At 36.5% G+C, this 24,412-nt stretch overlaps 5 protein-coding genes, 1 long non-coding RNA gene and 3 pseudogenes across 7 annotated transcripts; 4 read left to right on the top strand and 5 right to left on the bottom strand.

Annotated features, from left to right (window-relative positions):
- LOC104714474 lies at positions 247 to 822 on the top strand. Its single transcript, XR_755862.2, has 2 exons — positions 247 to 359; positions 474 to 822. It is a non-coding gene; the product is annotated as an uncharacterized LOC104714474 (long non-coding RNA).
- Positions 2,303 to 3,606, top strand: LOC109124427 (photosystem I chlorophyll a/b-binding protein 3-1, chloroplastic). The gene is made up of 3 exons (XM_010431859.1): positions 2,303 to 2,595; positions 2,682 to 2,743; positions 2,830 to 3,606. The coding sequence occupies exons 1-3, from the start codon at positions 2,452 to 2,454 to the stop codon at positions 3,443 to 3,445; spliced, it is 822 nt and encodes a 273-aa protein (XP_010430161.1). The 5' UTR covers positions 2,303 to 2,451; the 3' UTR covers positions 3,446 to 3,606.
- LOC104716022 lies at positions 5,009 to 6,249 on the top strand (annotated as a pseudogene).
- Positions 6,534 to 7,610, bottom strand: LOC104716023 (annotated as a pseudogene).
- LOC104716024 lies at positions 8,545 to 10,112 on the top strand (annotated as a pseudogene).
- Positions 10,158 to 13,846, bottom strand: LOC104714476 (MLO-like protein 6). Of its 2 annotated transcripts, none has more exons than XM_010431861.2 (14): positions 13,499 to 13,846; positions 13,240 to 13,297; positions 12,841 to 13,109; positions 12,606 to 12,722; positions 12,466 to 12,526; positions 12,215 to 12,378; positions 12,019 to 12,113; positions 11,879 to 11,928; positions 11,740 to 11,780; positions 11,481 to 11,654; positions 11,326 to 11,399; positions 11,192 to 11,221; positions 11,046 to 11,106; positions 10,158 to 10,768 (listed from the first exon to the last, which is right to left on the bottom strand). In XM_010431861.2, exons 1-14 carry the CDS (start codon positions 13,727 to 13,729, stop codon positions 10,292 to 10,294), a joined length of 1,902 nt encoding a protein of 633 aa, XP_010430163.1. In that variant the 5' UTR covers positions 13,730 to 13,846; the 3' UTR covers positions 10,158 to 10,291. The 2 variants fall into 2 exon arrangements, with proteins under 2 accessions (XP_010430163.1, XP_010430162.1); XM_010431860.2 differs by having other exon boundaries at positions 11,192 to 11,259; positions 11,364 to 11,399; positions 13,499 to 13,844.
- LOC109126563 (protein RALF-like 9) lies at positions 17,223 to 17,779 on the bottom strand. Its single transcript, XM_019230241.1, has one exon. The coding sequence runs from the start codon at positions 17,664 to 17,666 to the stop codon at positions 17,424 to 17,426; it is 243 nt and encodes an 80-aa protein (XP_019085786.1). The 5' UTR covers positions 17,667 to 17,779; the 3' UTR covers positions 17,223 to 17,423.
- On the bottom strand, positions 20,030 to 20,772 carry LOC104714477 (mitochondrial import inner membrane translocase subunit TIM13-like). Its single transcript, XM_010431862.2, has 2 exons — positions 20,580 to 20,772; positions 20,030 to 20,385 (listed from the first exon to the last, which is right to left on the bottom strand). The coding sequence occupies exons 1-2, from the start codon at positions 20,688 to 20,690 to the stop codon at positions 20,236 to 20,238; spliced, it is 261 nt and encodes an 86-aa protein (XP_010430164.1). The 5' UTR covers positions 20,691 to 20,772; the 3' UTR covers positions 20,030 to 20,235.
- On the bottom strand, positions 21,322 to 24,304 carry LOC104714478 (60S ribosomal protein L3-2-like). The gene is made up of 7 exons (XM_010431863.1): positions 24,255 to 24,304; positions 23,384 to 23,469; positions 23,073 to 23,183; positions 22,672 to 22,976; positions 22,515 to 22,575; positions 21,803 to 22,151; positions 21,322 to 21,714 (listed from the first exon to the last, which is right to left on the bottom strand). The coding sequence occupies exons 2-7, from the start codon at positions 23,466 to 23,468 to the stop codon at positions 21,453 to 21,455; spliced, it is 1,173 nt and encodes a 390-aa protein (XP_010430165.1). The 5' UTR covers position 23,469; positions 24,255 to 24,304; the 3' UTR covers positions 21,322 to 21,452.

Below are 24,412 nucleotides of genomic sequence, written 5' to 3' on the forward strand. Positions count from 1 at the left end.
AAAAGGAAACTCAAGAAAATCAAGTGACAAAAGGAAAATCAAAAGGCAAACAAAGAATTATATATAAAGAATCGAGAAGGTATATATATAACAATAAGAATAAAGTAAAAGAAGAGCAGCTCAAAAATCCAAATCACAAAAAGGAATAAGAGAAGCAAAAAACCGCAACGCCGTTTGTGTTTGTTGCTCTTAATTTGCCCGATCTCTTCTTCTAAGCTCTGCCGATTTCGATCAGGTGAGCTTCTCTTCTCGATCTTCTTTTGTTTTCTTTTTTTTTTTTTAATTTACCGATTCTGAAATTAAGAAAGCATATCGAAGGCTCTCCATTCAATACCATCCTGACAAAAATCCCGATCCAGGTCAATTTTTCTTTTCTTCATTACGGCATTATGGTTGCAGCTCTTACTCCTGATAGTGTTTCCTTCTATGTGCATATTGTTGATTGTTCTGTGTATTGATGATGAAATCTACAGAGGCCAATAAATATTTTGTGGAGTTCACATCTAAAGCGTACCAGGCTTTGACTGATCCTGTATCCCGTGAAAACTTTGAGAAGTATGGTCATCCTGATGGCAGACAAGTAAGCCATGTGATGCAGGGATTTCAAATGGGCATTGCTCTTCCTCAGTTTCTTTTAGACATAGATGTAGCATCTCTGGTGGCATGTTATTGCTTTGGATTGTTGGTGTCTGTATTCTCTTGCCCCTTGTGATTGCTGTTATATATCTTTTGTTCTTCAGCAAAGTTATGGAAGTTTAGCAAATTTACTATTTGTGTGTTAGAATCATACCTATAAATATTGCTTTGTGTTTGGGTTTTTAATTATGAGTAAATAAAAAAAGAGAAAAGAACAAGTGAAAGAGAGAGAGAGAGAATCTAAGGTTAAAAGCGAACGACGAAGATGTTGTCCAATTCCTCCAGCTCTGTACAAGAACAAGATCGTAAAGCACTGCCTGCCGCCACCAACCGCTGAGACTCTGAAGGGCGAGCTCGAGAGTCTACAGCTTTTGAACGAGAGATTGAACGGTGAGTGTTTCGATGGTCTGAGTTACCCGGAGCTGTGGTCCCTTGAAAGACAGTTGGCGTAGGCCATGGTCACCGTGGAACACCAAACGGGTAAGGCGGAGCTTGAGTTGATAGCCAAAGAGGAAGCAGATCCAGACTATACGGGGATAGTATGGGGCGACGAGAAGATATTTGATGGTGAATTCGCTTTATTGGCTAGAAGAACAAACTTGAGGAAGCAGGCCAGAGAGCTCCGGATCAGCTCTAGCTCTGGAGAAAGACAAGAGGATGAGCAAAACATTGAGCATGTGAAGAGCGAAATCGAGAGAGTCCAACTTCTGAACGAGAGGTTGGGGCAATGTGATGAGAGAGAGGCTGAGACGTAGAGAGGAATCAATCTCTCAGGGAGAGATGTTGAAGAGAGTCTCGGGACAGACTCAACACGAACAATCTCCAATGGACAATGCCACCACTTAAGACCACAACGTTTTAAAGATTCACGTACTCTATATAAACGCAAACACAAACTTATATAAGTTTCATGATTTTGCATTTGTGTGAAAACGCTTTATCCCTAAAGATTCAATATTAATACTTTTAAAGAGTCCAAAAACAAAAATTATAATGTAAGAACATAAACATGAAATAAAAGTTTTGTGATCTATCATGAAATAAAAATTACGTTTATATAATTAATTAAAAAGAATTATTTGCACCGAAAAATGAGGGAATAATTTAACACACTTCAATTGTATAATTTCCATCACTCAGGTTTCTTAACGCCCAAGGATCACAGATTGTGTCATCTCATTGACGGTGATCAAATCCCCCGCCGGTGTTTCTTCATCTCTTGTGTGCAATGCAAATGTGGGTTGTTTTGGTAATGGAAGATCTGATGTTGTGGGTTGTTACTGGGGCCATGTATCGGCAGGTTGGTGTTGAACACAGAGTAGACCAATCTTTCAATTCTACAATTATAATAATAAATAGTTTCTTCGTGAAAAAAAAAAAAAAAGTTTCTTAATGCCCAAGGATCACTTGGTTATTTATTCGACAAATCCAACGTGAGGTAATTTGATATTTTTACCACATACAGTAAATACATATCCATTGCAATTTCCAGTCAATAAAACATATGATATGTGCATTTTTCGTATCCAATAGGATTCCATGTAAAGATTTTTTGGTTCGTGTGGCGGATAAGCAAAAAAACACAACAACATAATCTCTTATCCAACTTAGATTGCCACGTGGACAGATATAGTTGGTGAAGCAGATACTAATCTAATCTGAGCAAAACCAGTTGTGCTATTTCAAAGCCACAAGTACTCAAACCTTTGTTTCTTCTACCCTAACAATAGCTCCTGCCTCAGACCATAACTGAACCATCATCATCATTATCATCTCTTGGTGACAGAAGAGAAGTGTTGAGGAACAGAGAAAAAAATGGCAGCACAAGCACTTGTGTCTTCTTCACTTACCTCCTCTGTTCAGACTGCTAGACAGATCTTTGGCTCCAAACCAGCTGCATCTGCCTCACAGAAGAAGAGCTCCTTTGTTGTTAAGGCTGCTTCAACTCCACCTGTCAAGGTACATGACAGTCTCTACTCTTTCACAGATCTCTCTCTATGCATTGAATAATCTGATCCTGATTCTGTGTGTTCTTGGTTTCTCAGCAAGGAGCAAACAGACCATTGTGGTTTGCATCATCGCAGAGTCTCACTTACTTGGATGGCAGGTAATTCTTAAAGAAACTGTTGTATTTCATTTGTTTACGAACTTCAGGATCGATGTTTAAAATTGGGGATGTTGTGATTCTTGCAGCTTACCTGGTGACTATGGATTCGACCCACTTGGTCTTTCAGACCCAGAGGGTACCGGAGGATTCATTGAGCCGAGATGGCTAGCGTACGGAGAGATCATCAACGGACGGTTCGCCATGTTGGGTGCAGCTGGAGCTATTGCTCCTGAGATTCTAGGAAAGGCCGGTCTGATTCCAGCAGAGACTGCTCTTCCCTGGTTCCAAACCGGTGTGATTCCACCTGCAGGGACATACAACTACTGGGCAGACAATTACACACTCTTTGTTCTCGAGATGGCTTTGATGGGCTTTGCTGAGCACCGGAGGCTACAGGACTGGTACAACCCAGGATCTATGGGGAAACAGTACTTCTTGGGGTTAGAGAAGGGTTTGGCCGGTTCAGGTGACCCATCTTACCCCGGTGGACCTTTCTTCAACCCTCTTGGGTTTGGGAAAGATGAGAAGTCAATGAAGGAGTTGAAACTCAAGGAGGTCAAGAACGGTAGACTAGCTATGCTCGCTATCCTCGGTTACTTTATCCAAGGACTAGTGACCGGAGTGGGGCCTTACCAGAACCTGCTTGATCACTTGGCGGATCCCGTCAACAACAACGTCTTGACCAGCCTCAAGTTCCACTGAGGTGATCATCATCCTATGTGTTGTATGTCTCTTGTATCTTAAAATCTTCCTGTCTCTTGTTACCATTGGCTTCTTCGTATTGTAACACCCTATGTAAACATATTCGTGTTTTGTAAGAAATGACAGTGTCAATGGCCAAAAGAAAAACTTTTTAGGATTAATGGTTGGTATTTGCAAGAATTAAGCAAACTGGTTAGGATATTTAAACACTGTTATGGAATTGTTTACTTCTGATGCTTAAAATTGGTCTCATCTCAAAGAAATCAAAACTTAGTGCTTAACATCTAGTACTTGTTACGTTATAGCAAAGAAATGAATAATAAGGTCATCAGTGTGTTACCATTATGTTTCATTCAGAATCTCATGAAACCAAACACAGCAGAACCCAGTAGAACAGATAGAGAAAGGCTCACAATACCAGCAGCAATGGTTTTCTTGAACTTATTACACCTGAAATTTATGAACCTACAAACTTTACAACATTATCATACCGCTAGTCCGCTACAGAAAATAATAGTACCAATGGAGTTGAAGATTTGTAAATGACAAAGAAGCTCTTTGGAGTTATTTAAGCTGTACCTAGTCCTAGTGCAGATTGTGCAAGACGACTGAAAAGAAGTTCTTCTCCTGCAGAAAATTTCACTGCGTCCATTAGATCCTGGTTCCACAGCATGGAAGACGTTTTTGCATCTTTTCGAGTAGAGTTTCTCTGACAAATGACAATGTAGTTGTGGTACGCCTTACATAACCACCAGTCCAATTTCCTTTTGTCAATCTCTCAGTATACTATTGTATATAACCCTTCAAATTATTTACATTTTGGAGGAACTTGCGTCACACACAACCCAATAGGTCCACATAGGCACATACATCATAACAAGCACATGAGTTCACTGGAGCCTCAAAGCTCAATTCCTGAAGCCCTTCTATCAACTCCCTGGAGGCATTAACAAGAGCCAAACACCTAACAGAACATCACCCCAACTCTTTGGAACCGTAACTCTCATTCAGGCATTTCATCGAACATCTCCAGTGCATAAACCACAAGCGATAAGAGTACAAAATTTTACTGTTTCAGGACTGTAGATTGAGTGATTCAACCCATTCGGCATTTAGAGGAAGCTGACGGAACTTTTCAACGGGAACGTTCGGTCTAGAACAGAGTGTTTCCGGTGATCGGGTTTTGTCACTATCTCTCAGAGCGACACAAGTAACTCCGGTGATACTCTGGTAGATAGTTTTTCATATTAACCCCTAAATAAATTTTAGTATTCGATATTAACCCCAAACCTTTGATTTTTCAGCCACAGATTTTAAAAAGGGACGTGCTTTTTAGATCGATATAAAAAGTAGGACTCTAAAGGAAAAACCTAAACTTCAATTCAAAATAACGCCCATTGGGCCACTTTTAACTCTACGTTTGGGCTTAAAGGCCTAAGTAGTGGTTGGTTTTTCTGAGAACGTAAAGCTCACGTGTCCGATAACTTTGGAATCAATGGAAACCCTAAAATTTCATTTTAGTCTTCTCCTGTGAATTTGTTGTTCTCACGAAGTTTTGCCCTAATGTCGTCCAAAGCCAGATCTTCAGCCGCCATGAAGGGCGAAAAACCACTCCGTAAAAGAAAGAAGAAGATGCCGTCTCCGTCTCCGTCTCCGGTGACAAAAGAACAGACCTCGATCATGTCACTTCCAAATGACTTGTTGTTCAACTGCTTTGCACGCATCTCTAGGTTGTACTATCCAATCCTCTCCGTAGTTTGCAAAACTTTCCGATCCATTGTTGCTTCAACGGAGCTTTACGAGACCGATCACGCTTAAACCGCACTGAGAAGTGTCTCTATCTTGGCATAAACTTCACTTACGGCCTTACCACACAATGGCTCACTCTCTACCGGAAACCTAATAAAAACGTAGCCGACAAGTCAAGTGGCTATCATTTTGTCCAAGTTCCATATCCCAATGGTTTGCTTCCTGGGGGATCGTCGAGTGTCATAGCCGTTGGTCCTAATATCTACAAAATCGGCGGCACTAAATCTTATAAATTCAAAATCGGCAAGACACGCCATTCTTCTTTTGTCTCTGTCCTGGATTGTCGGAGTCACAGGTGGCGTTCCACTTCACTAATGCAAGTGGCCCGGAGCTCTTCCTCCACCGTGAGCGTAGTTGATGGTAAGATATATGTAGCAGGAGGCTTCGAAGACTCCAATTCCTCGAACTGGATTGAAGTGTATGATCCAGTGACCAAAACTTGGGGATCTGTGAAGAACCCTCGCATCATGGACATATTCGATGAACATCAAATTAGACGTGTAGTCAAAAGCTTAGGTCTTGAAGGAAAACTATACATGTTTGGGGAACAGTATAGGGTTTACAATCCTAAGGAAGGTACATGGAACGATATGGGAGAGGATAGGCTCATGTCTCGTGCAATAGACTCTAGGTCTTGCATAACCTCTAGTTCTTGTGTGGTAGACAACGTCTTGTTCATTTGGGATAGGGCAGTGTTCAAATGGTTTGACTCTAAGGTAAAATTATGGAAGGAGTTGAACGGTTTAGAAGGGACGTTGCCTGGTTTACGTGACCGTGAATATTGCAAAATGGTTGATCTTGGTGGAAAGATAGCGGTTTTGTGGGAAGAGTGTCTGCCCTATCAGCAGATTAATAGGATTTGGTGTGCTGAGATTAGTCTTGCAAGGTGTGATGGAGATGAGATTTGGGGGAAGGTTGAGTGGTTTGATCATGTGCTTAGTGTCGACTTTTCTGGTTCCTTGCTCTATGCCGATGCTGTTTCTGCTGTTGTTTGATGAATTGACTACTCATGAGATTACGTTTGAAAGGCTTTGTGCGGTTGGTTTCATTTTGTTTTGAATATTTGCGTTTTTTTTGTTTTGGTGTTTCCTTTCTATTATATGACTGATGAACGATTGTTTCATGTTTTTAGCAGAATGCAAATTTTCATTGTTTTAAGTTGTAAATCTTTATTGGTTACTTGTAGACGAGGTAAACAACAGACTCAACATACAGTATCAGTACTAACTAGTAACTACAAATTAAGAAAAAGTAAGAAACAAAACAATAAACTATTTGGTCAAAAGCTCTTCTAGCCACGAGACAAAAACTCAGTAATCTTCTCCAAAGCCACCGTGCGTCCAAACTGGGCAAAACCGTCGCACTGTCCGGTCTCTTTGTCAAGCTCCAAGAAAGTTAACTTCAAACTCTTCCGCTCCTCCTCCACCTCTCTCATAGCGACAGCCATCAAATACCGTTTCTTAACAGCAAACTCGGTCGCTACTCGAATCGATTTCTCAACACTTTCAAGTCGACTCACCAATTTGGTAATCTTCTCTACTTGTTTAAGAGCAACCGTTGTTCCTCTTTCCATCGAGCTCATCGCGGTCTTTTGTCGTTTCAAAGCTTCGGTTGATCTCTTCCACCTCGAAGCTACAAACGAACTCAACTCCTCCAATGGAACCAATCCAAAACTCCCCACCACCATCTTGCTAATGAATATAGCAACGATTACAGGAGCTAATAAAGCGGCAGTAACAATAGCTCCTATAGCTCTTCGACCTCTAACACGTCTCAACTTTTTATCAATTCCTTTCATCGTCTTCTCTAGTTCCACAATCATCTTCGCTAGTTCTTCGTGACAGCTCTGTAATTTGCTGAGAAACTCACAATATTCCAAATCGTGGTCATTATCAAAGTCGTTGAAGTTCCTCAGATCCCTGAATGTTTTTCTGAAGCTAGCTTCCATTAATTATCCTCCATAACTCAATTGTTCTTCATGAAAATCACTTAGAGCTTCATCAATCAAGTTATAATCCTTCTTCTCTGCTCTCTCTAAGCATGTCTTGAGAGACTCGCAGAGATGAGACACAGATTTGCTAGTGCTAAAGTATTTGTTGAGAAGATGGAACAACTCCGGATCTTCACGTAGATCGGTCTCTTGACATTCTATGAATAATGTGGACACGTCTTCGTCCATGTTGTCCATACAGTCCCCAAGTTTCTTCATGTTATCTTCTGATCGAGATCGAAGCATTCCCCTAGTTGTAGTGTTGCCAATGGTGGAAGTAGCAGTAGGTGGTGGTGGTGATAGAAAAGACATAGGTTGACGACGCCTGAGAATACGTGAGAGGAATGATTTGCGAAATCTAATCATTCATTCTTTACTCTTTAGTAAAGCAAAAAACAAACAAAGTTTTAGAGCAGAGTAAGAGAGTTTCACACTTTTAAAATGAATAAAGAAGAATGAATATAGAAATGGTCATCGATCGTGTGTTATATATACGAAAGAATTTTCCATTTTTCTTCGACGAAATTTTTCCTTTCTTTTTTGCCAAGTAGTAAAGATTTACCTTTTTTCTACGCTTCGACCGTTGTATAAACCAAGAAAGAAAAGGAAATATATTTTTAAGTTGATGTACCGGTCAATTCTTAAGTAATTGTAAATTATACTAAAAAAAGAAGTAAAATCTCCTAAATCTGTCCACATAGGATTTTAAACAATCAATAGAGATTCGACATTTTATTTGTTAACATTTTTTTACAATTTTATTAATTAATATTTTAAAATTATATTATTTTCTATACAGATATATTAATAAAAAGGAAAATCAACATATAAAAAAAAGAAAAATGTAAATTTTTGAAAACAATATATGGAATATATGAAACTGACGTTTTCATTTTTAAGTTGTTAATCTTCTTATTTTCCAACAAAAAAGAAATTTAACAAAAATATAAAACAACCTAAAGTCCCGATCATAATTTTTTTATTTGTATTTCGAGCCATCGGTACAATTTTATTTTTGGATATGAATAAAAAAAATCAATGTCGCAAGATCTTGATTTGATGTTGTTTGAATTAATTTTTAGGGTTCTAAAAAAGAATCGACGTCAAACACACATATTTTATTAACTATATATGTGACATATTCGTATTACTTTATTCTTAAGTAATTTAGAATTTTGTAGTATTAAGTATTTTGGTTTGATAAGTTCTATACATATCGATGTAAGTATCAATCAATAACCGAAAATTCAATTGTTTTAGGACTGTAGATTGAGTGATTCAACCATTTGGCATTTAGAGAATGTTTGGTCTAGAACAGAGTGTTTGCGGTGATCCGGTTTTTTCACTGTCTCTCAGAGCGACACAAGTAACTCCGGTGATACTCTGGTAGATAGTTTTTCATATTAACCCCCCAAAGGAATTTTAATATTCGATATTAACCCCACACGTTTTCTTTTTTGTTTCAGCCCCAGATAATATATTGTACACTATAATTCAAATTAAATCCATTGGGCCCATTGTTAACACTCTACGTTTGGGCCAAAAGGCCTAAGTAGTGGTTGGTTTTTCTGACAACGTAGAGCTCACGTGTCCGACAATTTTGGAATTAAGGGAAACCCTAAAACTTCAGAAGGGCGAGAAACCACTCCGTAAAAGAAAGAAGAAGATGCCGTCTCCGTCTCCGTCTCCGTCTCCGGTGACAGAAGAACAGACCTCGATCCTGTCACTTCCTAATGACTTGCTGTTCAACTGCTTCGCACGCGTCTCTAGATCGTACTATCCAACGCTCTCCCTCGTTTGCAAAACTTTCCGATCCATTGTTGCTTCATCGGAGCTTTACGAGATCAGATCACGCTTAAACCTTACCGAGAAGTGTCTCTATCTTTGCATAAACTTTCCTTCCGACCCTATCACTCATTGGTTCACTCTCTGCCGGAAACCTAATAAAAACGTAGCCGACAAGTCAAGTGGCTATGAACTTGTCAAAGTTCCATCTCCCAATATTGGTTTGCTTCCTGCGTCATTCTCGAGTATCATAGCCGTTGGTTCTAATATCTACAAAATCGGCGGCGCTAATTTTCATAAAGACAAATTCCGGAAGAAGACACGCTATTCTTCTTCTGTCGCTGTCCTTGATTGTAGGAGTCACAGGTGGCGTCAGGCTCCAGGAATGCGAGGGAACCGTATCTCTTCGTCCACCGTATGCTTAGGTGATGGGAAGATTTATGTAGCAGGAGGCTGTGAAGACGAAAACTGGTCGGACTGGATCGAAGTGTTTGATCCAAAGACGCAAACTTGGGGCACTTTAATGAACCCACGCAACGCATCGAGTATCGATTTTTTGAAGTTGTTGGACCTGGACGTGTAGTCAAAATCTTAGGCCTTGATGGAAAATTATACATGTTTGGGCATCCGTCTGTGTCTGTGGTTTACAATTTGGAGGAAGATAGATGGTACGGTATAGGAGTGGATAGGGGTCTGAAACGTGCAATAGACAATTGGACTCGCTTTACCTGTAGCTCTTGCGTGGTAGACAAGGTCTTGTTCATTTGGGAGAAGGGGTTGTTCAAATGGTTTGACTTTAAGGTAAAACTATGGAAGGAGTTGAACGGTTTAGAAGGGAAGTTGCCTGATGATTTACGCGACCGTGAGTATTGTAAAATGGTGGATCTTGGTGGAAAGATTGCTGTTTTGTGGGACGAGTGTGTGACCGGTAAGAAGATTAATAGGATTTGGTGTGCTGAGATTAGCCTTGAAACACGCGATGGAGATGAGATTTGGGGGAAGGTTGAATGGTTTGATCATGTGCTTAGTGTCCACTCGTCTGGTTCCTTGCTATTTGCCGATGTTGTTTCTGTTGTTGTTTGATTAAATGGGCTACTCATAAGATTAGCTAAGAATCCACTTTTCACCAACTTCCCATGAATCTCCATAATCCCAAAATATATAAAGTTGTATAAATGATGAAGATCTACAAGTAACTGTTTACATTTAAACATGTAATTAGCCAATCACTAATAATAACAATAATAATTCAATTTTTAATTTCATCGCTTAAACGAAAAATCCCTCAAACTTATATTACTAATCTCATGCTGCTGTGTCCGTATGTGACCAGGTCCAGGAGGTAGTTCAATAGATGAAGAAGCAATTACAAGCTTTTTCTCAGAATCTTCTTCTCCAAACCTAGAACGATGATTCGAAACTGAATTCGTCGAAGCCTCAGCAGTTTCGTGGTGTGGAGATTGAGACTCAGGATCCCACGAATCGAAATCTGAGTTTCTCCTCGGAGACATGGAGTTCGCGAAGCCGTCGTCGAAGCTTCTGCTTCTTTTATGAGGGACGTTGCGAAGGAGATGAATCGGAGAAGAGCCATGCGTTGGTGTTGTTGGTCTGCTAGAGAAAGGTGTGGTTGATTCTGAACTCCTTCCGTGTTTCATCTGTTTCTTTGCTGTGTGGTGCCAACTCTTTAACGCTGTTGCTACTCTCTCGTTGAACACTGTTGGTTTCATCTTTGATCCCATCTTCACCCAAATAATCATATAAAAATCAGATTTTGAAATTGCAAAGTTACAATTTTTATGTGTGTGTGTGTGTCATCTTTGAACCCATCTTCACCAAAGATTCCTCAAATTCAAAAAATATTAGATTTTGAAATTGAAAGTTAGTATCTTTATGTGTGTGTGTGTATGTCATCTTTGAACCCATCTTCACCAAAGTAACAATTTTTATGTATGTATGTGTGTGTCATCTTTGAAATTGAAAGTTAGAATCTTTTATGTGTAGGTGTGTGTTTTTTACCTGAGTGACTAGGGCGTAAAGAGGAAGAGTAACGTAGCTGCAAAGAATCTGGACAATAAGTCTGCAAGATCAAGATTAAGGTTGGGGACTTTGATACCTTTTGAAGGGATGGTTTCTCTATAAAGCTTTATGTTTTTTTTACTTACCCGATTGAGATTCTGATGATGACATCTACACTGCTTTCATGGAAACAGTTCTTGAGTTTGAATTCATACTGAATAGATAAGCAAAATAGTTTTTTTTTGGATGAAATGATTGATTGATTGAATTGGTATATTACTTGTTAAGTTTGTGGAGAATGCAGTTCTGCTTGCTTACCGTACTCCAGACAAAGAAAGCTAGTTGAAACGCGTTCTGCAAATGGCGTTGATAAGGTATGGTTATTTTCAGACATTTTTTTGTTGTAATTAGGAGAAGAATCAGAAAGTATTTTACCGTGAAGAGAACTAAGTGAATGAGGAAGAGAATGAAACGTGGACGACCGAACCAGAAGAAATGATCACCAGGCTGAACTAGCGGTGTGCCTTTCACTACGTCACCTTTCTCTTGGATTCTAAGTCCCAGTTTTGTTATTATCACTTGAAGTTTTGTCCCAACAACAAGAATCACCTGCAGTTTGTTCATACGTTTCATTCTTGTTACAACAGAAACAAAAGAAATAGGTTTCTTTCAAAGGTTTTTGTTTGTTGCTTACGACGAAGGGAATGAATGGTAACCAGAGGTAAGAATTCAATCCTGTTCGTATGAAAAAGCAGAGGAAATATATTAGTTTTGGATTGTTGAAGGCCTTTAGAGAGATATTGATGGAGTGAGGTTTTGAAAAATGAGTGTACCGTTTGTGTTGGTCAAGAGGAATAGCACGGCGACGAACCAGATCACAGGACTGAAGATATAAAGCAGTTGAAACATCAGATTAGTCGTAATTAGTTAGTGGAACTGATGGAGTTTGTATTAATCGTTGTTAGTTCCATACTTTATCTCGACAATGGTTTTGAAGTCTTCCTCTAATGATCTCTGAATGTACTTCCGGAAATCGAATCTTGCATCACTCCCAGGAGCCAAATGAGCCTGAAATAGATGAAAGAAGAAGAAGCATTATGATCTTTGTCTTGAGAGGTTAGTTTTTAAACCCAATGGAAACGTTTTAAGATCAAAAGATTGATACTTACCATGATGAAACCATGTCTAAGTGTTAAGTAATCAACTTTGGTTACAGATCTAAAGAACTGTCTGAAGAAACATACAATCCATAGAGTAATAGTTGTTCTGCTCCAGAAACTTAGATGTCTACGCCCGAAAGATGTATCCCTCGCGAACCTAAACCTCTCGGGATCTACATTATTCGAAAAGTTCCTCGTTCAAACTTCACACTCAATCTCAAATTTATCGATTTTGTCATTCCAAGTTTATGTAAGTTTACCGTGCGAATACTGATACTCGATTGTCTTCGTCTCCTCTTCCCACCTCTTCCACCTTCTCATCTACAATAAACGATTCAATCTTTTAGCGAAACCAAACAATATATCTCAAACGTCAGGATTGATGTAAGAAAAAATTTACCTTGGTCTTGCCCAAAGCATAAGTAACAATGCAGTAGATCACATGACAAACCGCAAGTACAAAGATGAATATATGAAGCTGATGCATGCCATAAGCCGATACAAAAGCGACTTTTCCCTGGAAAGAAAAAAAGAAACATTAGAAAACTCAAGACTGTCAAAAACGAAAAAGCAGTCTACATTAGTGGCTTTTACTTGCAAAGAAAGATTTCTAAAAAGAATTTAAGAGTTGTTACCTTCTCTGCACACTTATCATAACCTTTAGTAGCTAAACTCCTTCGAGGAATGAAAGAGTCGACTAATTGGAGAAGCTTTCGACGCGAGTTTTCATCGTCGTTATCTCCGTCTTCCTCTTTTGGGACATCTTTATTACCGTACTTTCTCGCCTCTTCGGATGCACTACAAGGGTGCATGGACGCTGCGATGTTCTTAGGGATGCAAATATTTGAGATGTAGCCTTGTCCAATTGTAAGCAGTAGTGATATGAATCCCATCAACATAAGCTCTACAAAAAACAACATTTAATTAACCGAAATTAAAGAATATTAAATGAATCTTTATTTTTAAATTTTTTTTTATAATATAGTTTAATTTTTTTTTTTTTTAAAGTTTAAAATTAATACTAATAAATTTACCTGCTTTCACCTTTTCAAGAGCTTCATATAAAGCTTTTTTGTTCTTGTTCTTAAACCACTGTCGGAAGAAGTTTCAAAACAGAGCATATATGTTTTTAGTTATCAGAAACAGAGCAAACTATGAAACCGACACAAATACAAAAACTTGTAATAAACCCTTTTGGGTTTTAGCAGTCTTTAGAAGAACTAAACAAACACAGAAACAGAGCAAGAAACAGAGAATCAAGGAGAACCAAGGAGAAGAAGTCAAGAGGCGTACGGATCCAATTTTATGAATAAGTTTCTCGATTACGATCGAAATCAGAAGCAAGACGAAGCAAACCACGGCGACCGCCCATGTAGAAGTTTCCTCTAATGTTTTTTCTTTTACTTGATCATCCGCCATTAAAAGCTCACAGAATAATTCCAAGCAAAGAGCTTTTTTAAATAATAATAATGGAAAAAAAAAAAGAATATGAAAAAGATAAAAGAAGTTGATTTTTGCAATCATCAAAACACGTATGCGTGTCTTTATATAAACACACGGAGACGAAGATGAAAGAAGCCGACCGGAGAGTAGGCATAGCTTGAAAAGTTCAATCTTCAAAGTCAAGAACTTTGAAACTATTATTATATAATGATGATTTTTTTTTCTTCTACAAAACATGCTGTGTGTACTGTTATGTATTTTTGTGATTTTCTTTTGATTTATTTATTTATATATTTTTTTTTTTGAAAAAGCATATTTATTGTTCTTTCTTTGTTACATCAACGTTTTAATTAGTGTTTACGTATAAAAGTTTTCTTCTATGGACGCTAAGTTGTTATATGCCATATTCTCGAATTTTTGACAGACAGTTACAGAAAATACGAAATTTTTACAAAAACACACAACAACTAATAATAACCTACAAAACCAGCAAAGTTTTACATTCCATTTTTTTATGGATGCATGAGCTCCAAAGGCCAATTGGATAGACACGTTCGAATCTGAGTCGTTTAAACTTAAAAAGCTATTTTTTGGGGACCAGTGAACAACCATGGGACGTTTCCTGTTGTTTTAGTGAGATTTTTAATGGTAAAAAACAAAAATGACTGTCGGAAGATAGTTTGAGACTTGAGACTAGGTTTCCAAAATCAAAGAAAGTCTATTATTCTAAACGCAAAAAAAAGCTCTTTACATTCACATTATAATTTACAGAATTTTTTTTTTAAAATCTGAAAATGATGAATACTGTTACATTCAAAGAACGTCTATTATTTCTAAACGTGAAAATCTCTTTGCATTCACATTATAATTTACAGAAATTATTCTCTGAGAATCTGAAAATTACAGTAAAGCGAATCCTACTTATATTTTTTTAAAAAATAATTATTTTAAAATATTGGTTGATATAGTTACAGTAAAGCGAATCCTACATATATATCCAGTTTCGGATCCCACATATCTTTTCTTGTTATAAATACGAAAAGCAATGAACTGCCAGCTTTGTCAAGATCGATCGTACGTCAACGATATTAAGTCCAAGAAGATACAATACAAGTCTTATCAATTAATATCATAGGTAAAAAGCAATTTTAATAACGTTTATAATGTTTGCAAAAATTAATAGTAATTATGTTGTCAGTTCAATACAAAATTCGTTTAGCCTAGCGACTAATTATTTTGTAGAAATATTTTTGCATCCCGCAAATTTATATGATTGGCTAAAAGCCTAACATATGTTTTAAAGTCGTTTTGTCAATCACCCCCTTTGTTTTTATATTTGACTGAGCCGCAAGCTCCACACAATAAATATTTTAAAACATATTTGCAAAGGATATCAAAATATATATATATATATATATATATATATATATATATATATATATATATTCAGATTAATAATTCTACATAATGTCATAATTCTACACAGTTATATGCAGATGTGATCGATGCCAAAAAAGTCGAGGTGATTAAATAAACATATGAAAATAAAAACAAAATTGTTGAATATTGGTTGGGTGTCTTAAAGAGATCGATAGCTACATCGAGTTGGATTACATATTGTTATTTGACTATTTTGGTAATGCATCCGGTGAAGGTTTAGCTTACAAATATCATTTGGGAAATTAATTAGTTTATTTACAGGAGTTATATGAGGTAGTTAACTACTTCTAAAGCTATGAAAAAGTCATCACTCTTCACATGATCAAGAAACCAGCATTTTTTATTACTACATTTCAAGAACTTTAATATAAAAAGAGGTAAAATATCTATGAGAAAACTGTGGGACGATTTAGCTAAGTTTTTGGATTTATTATAAATATGGTAAATTAGTAGTGAAGTTTGTAAATAATGGTAAACATTTTGTAATTGGTGTATCATATAACTTCTAAAAAAAAAAAAATAAGATACCGGCTCTACTTGAATCGCTACTTTATGTTATTTTAATATCATAACACGTATAAAAAATTAGTAAAATATGAACAATTGAACATGTATTTTGACAAATTTTTGGAATATTTTGATTGAAACGAATCTTTGTGCTAATGCGAAGGTTCTCAGAATAAAGATGATGAGAACAACCCATTTTGTGTACAAGACTACAAGGGATCTTTACCCAACTCAAACGCTATTTCACAATTTCAATTTAAACAAAAAAATATTGAATTTGATTAATGTTGTGATTTATTTTCACATATAGCAAAACAGAAACACAAAATACTAATATATATATAATATGAGAAATCATGAAAATTTATCAAATCGATCGAGTGCACATAATCCAAACCCAAATTATATATTTGCCGTACTAGTATCCGCATTCACATCTATATATCAACCATTTTCATATATTCAAATACAGAACTTTTTGCTATAAAAAAAAAACTAAAATTAAATATGGAGTTTTCTTTTTAGGTAGCAAAATTCAATATGGTTTTGGACATATAACTAATCAAACCAAGTATCTTATACATTTTGGCAAACCCTAGTCATAACATGTCATGTAAATCTATGTTATAGCATTGCAGTTTTTTCAATGCAATGTGGACTCTGTACAACAAATAGTTTGCATTGTATAGCATACCAAAACCAATATTGATATAACAATGCACATGGTACTATATGTTGGCACATCTATAATTTCATGTATTAACGTTTATTATGAATACTAATCTAGTCAAGAATATCGTTATACAAACGACAATGTACATGTCTATTATAAATGATACTAATATATAACATTTATTAGTGACGAATAGCAATAATTCAATATGTGTATTACCCGGTCTTAATTACTTACCTTACGTACACAAATCTAACAGGTTTTAATCTCACTAGTCCCTGTGATCTCATTGTCATTCTTACAAATTACAAGAGTAGTTGTATGATATATCATATATGAACAGAACTATCGCAAATTAAACGTGCTTGGAAGAAATTTGCTGCATACAATATTTCTTCCTTGAAAGGTGTAAACATGCTCAATTGTAACTAAAACATGTGCTTGTTATCTTTGTCGAAATAATGAACCAACTTACCTTTTTTGTTTGTTTCGTAACAGATGACGTACTGCTAAAGCTTTTCGTGGGAACTTTAGTACAAAGAGGTTGGTGGTTGATGCATACAATATGTTCTGAAGCTCAAAAGAAAGCAAACATATCAATCAAATTTTGAAATTCATCGAGTACATACAGAACGAACGAGCACACGGCACCATGTATATATATATATATATGATGGTATGCATCATATTCTGATTCACTTCCAACCGAGAAGGTACTGAGAATATCACTACACCTATCTAATCGGATGCGTGCTAATAGAATAGTTTTCATTTTTTTTTTTTTTTGGCAAACATATAGTTTTCATCTTAAGAATGAATAACTCCATTTTTCAAATAGAAACTTATTGACATGTTTCAAACAAACTGAATAAATAATAATTAAGCTGAATAAAAATAATTAGAACTCGCTCAGATGCATGTACGTAAGTGAGCGGAAAAATATATTTTGTTAGATATTGTAAAATAAGTGATTAATTATAACATCATCTGAGTTACAATTAATTACAGAACCAAGAAAATAGACTGCAAATAATTGCAGTTAACAAGGGTAATATGAGGATGTCATGTGTACATATATAAAGATAGATAACCACTAACCAATCAGAAGGCTGTCAAAACATTCTTTATGATTAGGGAAACAAATTTGATGTTATATTATATATATATGCTCTCGGGGCGGCAACGATGGGTCTTGTAGCATCCTCTCGTGTAAGGATTTTTTACTTCCTTCTTCTTGCAGTTAGCTTTGTGCGCTTTGTCACAATTTATTTCATCATTTGTAAAAGCACCGTAATCTATGTATTTTTTTACTGATGCCTCAGTCTTCGTGGCTGCAAGAGCCAAGAACACTACCAGAACGAGAGATACAATGACCATGACACTTTTAGACATCCCCATATTACCTTTGTTTTATTTTATTTCCTCACAAACAAATATATAAATAAATAACAAAAGTAAACTCCGATTAGGAGTTCACTTTTATGTTATTTAATTATATATTTGTTTGTTTCGGAAATTGGCTCTGTGGTTATGAACAAGCGGTAATTGGTGTTTATATAGTAGTAATCAGATGGATTTCCAAGTTGGTTATATTTAGATGATGGTTAGTAACCACAAAGATTTTAGTAAATGAATGTGTTCCATACAATATTTATCTTGACGTTAGTTAATACCGTCTATTTAAAAACTGAAAAACAAAAAATAGTTTTCTAGAATTCAAATTAAAAATTTATATTAACATTTACCTATATATTAAACAATAGGGAGTTTTTATTTTATTTTTTATATTAAGGAGTATTTAAAGATGGCAAGCCTTTTCATCTTTTTAAAAAGGATATATAGTTAATTATACACTTACTTTATGTTGCTTTTACAGTTTAATCTTATACTTCAAATTAAATATGTCATCATAAGTAATATATGTATAAAATAGTTTTGAAAAAGTCGACTAAGCTGAATACAACTAATCGTCTAATATACTATCTAATCTACCTACACTGTCTGCATAATTGATTATTTTGCGTAATGTAACGGTCTAAGAAAACAGAGTTGATGATGTCTAAGTCTAACGTCTAGGCAGCCGTTTATTTTCAATGCCACTAGTTTTCAATATGTTCTACTTCAGAGTTCGTATTTAATTTGTATGAGAATCTATGTTTCTAAGTGAGCCTAAAACATATTTAGATTGTGTTTTAGTTTTCGCTTTTCTTTGTTGAAATCTATAAAACCTAGGGATGAATAATAGTACTGTTGCATATTTTCCCACAATTCTTGACATGTTATTGTGTCAAAAAGCATATATCAAACTGAATCAAAAACATAAGAAAGTGAAAATAGCTCGAAAGATTGTTTATATATCGAATAATAACTGAAATATATATTATATATGATTGATCATAACATTATCTGGTTACAATCTATCACAAAGCCAAAAAATAGGCAATAAAAGAATCTCATTAACAAATGAATATGAGGATGTAATATGTGTTTTACAGATAGCCAAAAGTGGTACTCCAACTCAGAAGCCTGTCAACATATTCTTAATTGATAGGAAACTAGTATACTGTATGCTCTTGGATTGGTTGGTTGATTCAGTTTTTTGCACCACCTGGAGCGCGACGGCAACGTGTGCCCATTTCGCATCCTCTCTTATAAGGATTAGCTTCTACCTTCTTGCAGGATTCAGGGCGCGCTCTGTCACAGTTTCTAGCATGATCTCCACGATTCATGTCGCCATAATCTATGTATTTTGCCTCAGTCGTGGTTGCTGCAAGAGCTAAGAACACTACAAGGGCGAGAGATAGAATAACCTTGACACTTTTAGACATCCCCATTTTATTTTTTAGTATTATTTTGTTATTTTCCAAATATATTAAATAAATAAATAATTTTTTAAAGAAACCCCGATTAGGAGCTCAGTTTATTTTATTTATCTATTTAATTGTATTTGGAGTTGGCTCTGATGGATTATGAAGAAACGCTTATTGGTGGTTTTTATAGTAGAGAAGAGATGGATTTCAAATGTTGCTATATTTGGATGATGATTTGTTACCACATAGTTTTTAGTCATTTTTCCTTAAAATTAAGACTCGGTAAAATAATCCAAAATGTTATCTCTGGCAGTGACTCTATAATTAGCTTCTTACCCTCGAAGAATGAAGGTTTTAATTAAGGCTAAAAACCCGTGGTCAAATTTACCATTCCGGAACTCGAATATTATCTCTTTTTAGTAGAAGCTAAAATTGTAATAATACAGTCTTGACTTGGATTGTGGTAATGAAGTTTTATTGAATCAGTTGTGATGTAAACCAACCCACAGCTAAGCTAATCATGCTACTTGTGATCATCATGTTCAATAAGTCCAAAGAGAGAGATCTATAGATGGTGATTGGATGGATACTAATCAATAACTCATACATGTGTGCCAAAACAACAAAGTCAAAAACAGGATCAGCATCAATGTCTCGTGTGAGGTTATGATTTTGTACATTGTTGCAGAATGTTTGTAGAGACACAAAGCAAGAGACGTAAGGATCATACTATTCATAGAAACGTTTTCACTAAGGTTATTGCCACAAACTTCAAACGCCAAAGAAAAATTAACACAGTGGATTCTAAACTTGGAACTGACCTCTAAGCAAAATTGGACAATAACATCAAACTAAGTATACACCAACCCAACAACATTCCAAAAGAGTATAGATTCCGATGCTACTACTCCTAGAAGCATACACAGAGCAGAGACACAACATGACCCCAAGTCACTGAAACATGTTTTTAAATTAACCACTTAACGACAACAACACAGAAACCATTCTCGAATAAAAACAAGTTGATAGTTGCAAATCTCTCTCAACTATTAAACCAATGTAAATTTTGCTGTCTTCTTCTAATCTTGAATAAAACATTTTGTTTTTTGATATAAATAAAATCATAAGAAAAGAAGAGATAGTAAACTATTTGATCATCAGTGTTGTTTGGAGAAAAGAGATCGACTTATGATTCCAGTAGCTTCAATGTAACGATCAACGCATCTAGAAACACAGCTACTCTCACTCCCTCCTAGGCTTGATCCTGGCTTCGTTATACACTTTTCGAAACATTTTCCCCTCAGAGTCTGCAACACAACCACAACCAACAAAAACAAAAACTCAAAACTTTTAATTACAACAACAAGTGTCTACTTTTGTCGGATAAATAAAAGATCAGATCAGTTTGGTCGGAAAAAAATTTCAACTTTTGTGTACTAAAAAACAAAAGCCCTCAAATTTGATTGACGATTTCGAAGATTAGAAGAAAAAGGAGACTGACCTCGATGAACTCTTCGGCGTAAGCTTGAGCGAGTTGTGTCTTGACCTGTTCCATCATTGCTTCAGGCGATGGCGAAACACCTCCCATCGGCGGCGCAGAGTACGAATCCATCTTTTTCTTTTTTCTTTTGTCTCTCTGAAGTCTCACAAGCTTCGATTGATGAATGAGAAACCCTAAAACTAAAACCCCTTAAGGCTCCAGCTACAAAAATAGCTTAAAGAACATCATCATCGGACTAGGTTTTGGTATATTGGGCCTTAAAGCCCTTTTTGTTCAATTCATTAATGGGCCTTCCTTCATTCGTATCCTGACCTATTTGTTCATTTCATTATCTCAGTATTATGATGTTGTTACCAGAATACTGAGATAAGACCGAATCAACGGAGTAACCATTCTCGAAAAAGACCATGGCCGTGTGCCAAAACAAGATATCAAAAAATAAGATGAGCAAACAATATCTAGTCAGGTTAGGGTTTTGTACATTGTCGCAAAATGCTTGTAGACACAAACCAAATAGACTTAAGGATCATGAAAGGATCATACTGTTCATAGAGCCAAGATTATGATGACGCTTCCACTAAGTTCATGCCTCAGACCTCAAATGTCAAAGATACACAACAAGACCCCCAAGTCATTTAAACATGTTTCAAGATGATAGTTGCAAATCTTCAACTACTAAACCAATAAAATTTTCCTATTCTTCTAAGTTCTAATCTTGAATATAACCCTTTGTTATAAACCGTAAGAAAAGAGAGATAGTATTAGATAAAAAAAACTTTAATAATATCCAAAATAAGGGAACAATCCAACCGTCAAAACTCGAAAAGCCAGATAATATTTGAAAACAAAACAAATTTTTTGAAATTAAAAAATCTAAGCTTTAATGGCTCTTCCATAAAACTTGGCTTTCTCTTCAGAAGTCTGGAAGCGACCGTGTCCTTGATTGGAAGACCCGTCAATGAACTTAAGACTGATCACCTCTGTAGCAACCCTAGACGTCTGCTTCAACATAGTTTGTCTCAATGTCACCACACGTTTCTTAGGCCCAACGCAACCTCCCTTGATCATCAAATAATCTTCCTTCACTATGCCATAGTGTGGAAATCCTCCCATCGGTGTGATACCCTTCACGGTTCTGTCAAAAGGAAAACAGCACATGAGCACAAGTCCAGTTCACTACTACACATATGACCGAAACATACCAAGATTGTGTGTTTAATTACCTGTCGAACTCAGTCATGGCTAAGTGAGTCTCTTGGCCAACCTTGCCAACACGATAAATTTTCTTGTTCATCTCAGTACGGTGGTGGTACCCATTCTGACCAGCTCTAGCCACAGTGTAGGAGACTCTAGCTGGATGCCAAGCTCCAATACAAGCCACCTTACGAAGCCCACGATGAGTCTTCCTTGGAAGACGGGTCACACCCCATCTTGTAACCACACCTTCGTAACCTTTTCCTTTTGTAACACCGATTATGTCAATCATCTCATCTTTCTGAAAGATAGCATCAACAGGGACTTGCTTCTCGAATAAGCTGCAGGCATAGTCAACCTTCTTCGCTATATCCCCACCATTAATCTGAATCTCACNGAACTCAGTCATGGCTAAGTGAGTCTCTTGGCCAACCTTGCCAACACGATAAATTTTCTTGTTCATCTCAGTACGGTGGTGGTACCCATTCTGACCAGCTCTAGCCACCGTGTAGGAGACTCTAGCTGGATGCCAAGCTCCAATACAAGCCACCTTACGAAGCCCACGATGAGTCTTCCTTGGAAGACGGGTCACACCCCATCTTGTAACCACACCTTCGTAACCTTTTCCTTTTGTAACACCGATTATGTCAATCATCTCATCTTTCTGAAAGATAGCATCAACAGGGACTTGCTTCTCGAATAAGCTGCAGGCATAGTCAACCTTCTTCGCTATATCCCCACCATTAATCTGAATCTCACTCAGATGTGCCTTCTTCTGCTTCAGCCCTTTCATTTTCCTTATCTGAAGCATATCAAAATTTAATCAGAATACGAATTAACCATAAATTTAGAGATGTTATGATCCACCATAATATAGCAAATGAGAAAGATGAAGCACCTGGGTGTGAGCAAGAACTCTGATGACAGTGCAGTACTTCTTCATCTTCTCCAACTGACTTTGAATGTCTTTTTTGCCTTCTTCAGTTTCATGTTTCTTTGAGTATCTGGTGAAAGCCTTCTTCTTTGACTTGGCCCAGTTCTTGTAGAACCTCCTCCTCACTTCTTCGCTCAAATGCTGAGCCCACACAGTGCATAGAGAACGCAGACCACGGGGTGTCTTCACATACCCTACCACACCAACAACCACCATTGGAGGTGTCTCAACGATAGTCACAGCTTCACATGTTTCCTTCTTGTGTAGCTCTGGCAAGAAGAACATTAAAAAAGATAAGCACAAAACCAGATGAAATAATTTATGTAGTGCTGTGACTCATTAAAGAAAAGAGAGTGAGAACGCACTTGATCCAGGCTTCTCGACCTCTCTGACAATGTGAGTCATCCCAGCTTTGTAACCCAAGAAGGAGGTGAGCCTACAAGGCTTTCTTGGGTCATCCTTAGGGAAGGCCTTCACTGAAAAACATAATCAAGAAATACCAGATCAGAACCACAAGATATTGCTAAATTAAGATAACTCTCAAAACAAAGCTCAGGACATAAAACAGAAGCTTACACATAACTCTAGATACTCAAAAACATTAAATGTCATACACTAAGTAAACAGAAGCTGCAAGAAATTGGTTAACAGATGCAAATAGGCTTTTATAAGTTACCTTTTCCACGATGTCGGGAAGCCCTTTTCCTAGGAAGGAAACCCAAAGAACCATGTCTTGGATGCTCAAACTTTCTGTGAGACATTCTTTAAACCAGAAACAAAACAAACACTAGAAAATAAGATGAATTATAAACACACAGAGATAACAACAAACCCAATCCTATGATATAATCATAGCAATCTCAACATAAGAGTAACAAGAAAGATGCAATGAGTCCAATATACATAAAGCAAAAAAAACTCATAACAATGAACACAACGTATTACGAAATTACAGCGTTGTACCAATAGACAAAAACTCTATAGCAAGCTAAACAGTGATGCGCAAAACAGATTAAGAAATAAACAACAAGATCGGAGAAACAATAACAACATAACAGCAATGACAATTAAGTACCACCAGATTTAAAAGTTGGATACAAAACTACATAACAGCAATCAAATCAGCTAACGTACCAAATAAAAAAACAGAACTTTATAGATAGCTAGAACAACAACAGAAGATACACTCTCAAGAAATCTGGAAATATGAAACGAAATGTTCCCTCGATCAAAGGCCTATGGCATCATTAAGATAGCCAAATCTCAAGCTCATTAGAGTGTTTCTAACCAGAAACCAAAAAAAATGGTTTCTATCAAAAGAGCAGATCAGAGACTCCGGCCTTGATTTTATAATGGTTTCCGAGGGTTATCATTCCGTTCATAAACCAGAACAACTTGAGAACATAACCAAAACAAACATATTTACATCATACACCAAGACTTAAGCAGCTAGAGAAATGAGAAACAAAGAGATCAACGTATACAAATCATGGGTACGAGACAAACCAAGTTCACGAAGCTTAGATCGAAAGAGAAGCTTTGTGTACCTTAAAAACTTAACTAGGCGGCGTTATGAAGAGAGAAATTTAGGTTTACTGTTTAAAATGTACAACGGACTAGGGTTTTTATACTCTCTTGGCTTAACCTAGGGTTTCTGAATTGTGATGGGCTCGAATCCGAAATAATTATGGGCTTGGATTGTGGT

The sequence above is a fragment of the Camelina sativa genome, chromosome 9 (assembly GCF_000633955.1).
Source record: "Camelina sativa cultivar DH55 chromosome 9, Cs, whole genome shotgun sequence".
Taxonomy (NCBI): domain Eukaryota; kingdom Viridiplantae; phylum Streptophyta; class Magnoliopsida; order Brassicales; family Brassicaceae; genus Camelina; species Camelina sativa.

Coding starts and splice junctions, on each gene's coding strand:
- LOC109124427 (XM_010431859.1), top strand. CDS start 2,452: ATGGCAGCACAAGCACTTGTGTCTTCTTCACTTACCTCCTCTGTTCAG. Junction 2,596..2,681: donor CTTCAACTCCACCTGTCAAG/GTACATGACAGT, acceptor TTGGTTTCTCAG/CAAGGAGCAAACAGACCATT. Junction 2,744..2,829: donor CTCACTTACTTGGATGGCAG/GTAATTCTTAAA, acceptor TGATTCTTGCAG/CTTACCTGGTGACTATGGAT.
- LOC104714476 (XM_010431861.2), bottom strand. CDS start 13,729: ATGATTGCAAAAATCAACTTCTTTTATCTTTTTCATATTCTTTTTTTT. Junction 12,114..12,214: donor TTAGACATGGTTTCATCATG/GTAAGTATCAAT, acceptor CATCTATTTCAG/GCTCATTTGGCTCCTGGGAG. Junction 11,929..12,018: donor AAAACCATTGTCGAGATAAA/GTATGGAACTAA, acceptor TTATATCTTCAG/TCCTGTGATCTGGTTCGTCG.
- LOC109126563 (XM_019230241.1), bottom strand. CDS start 17,666: ATGGGGATGTCTAAAAGTGTCATGGTCATTGTATCTCTCGTTCTGGTA.
- LOC104714477 (XM_010431862.2), bottom strand. CDS start 20,690: ATGGATTCGTACTCTGCGCCGCCGATGGGAGGTGTTTCGCCATCGCCT. Junction 20,386..20,579: donor ACGCCGAAGAGTTCATCGAG/GTCAGTCTCCTT, acceptor GTTGTGTTGCAG/ACTCTGAGGGGAAAATGTTT.
- LOC104714478 (XM_010431863.1), bottom strand. CDS start 23,468: ATGTCTCACAGAAAGTTTGAGCATCCAAGACATGGTTCTTTGGGTTTC. Junction 22,576..22,671: donor GAGTTCTTGCTCACACCCAG/GTGCTTCATCTT, acceptor GATATGCTTCAG/ATAAGGAAAATGAAAGGGCT. Junction 21,715..21,802: donor GCCATGACTGAGTTCGACAG/GTAATTAAACAC, acceptor TCCTTTTGACAG/AACCGTGAAGGGTATCACAC.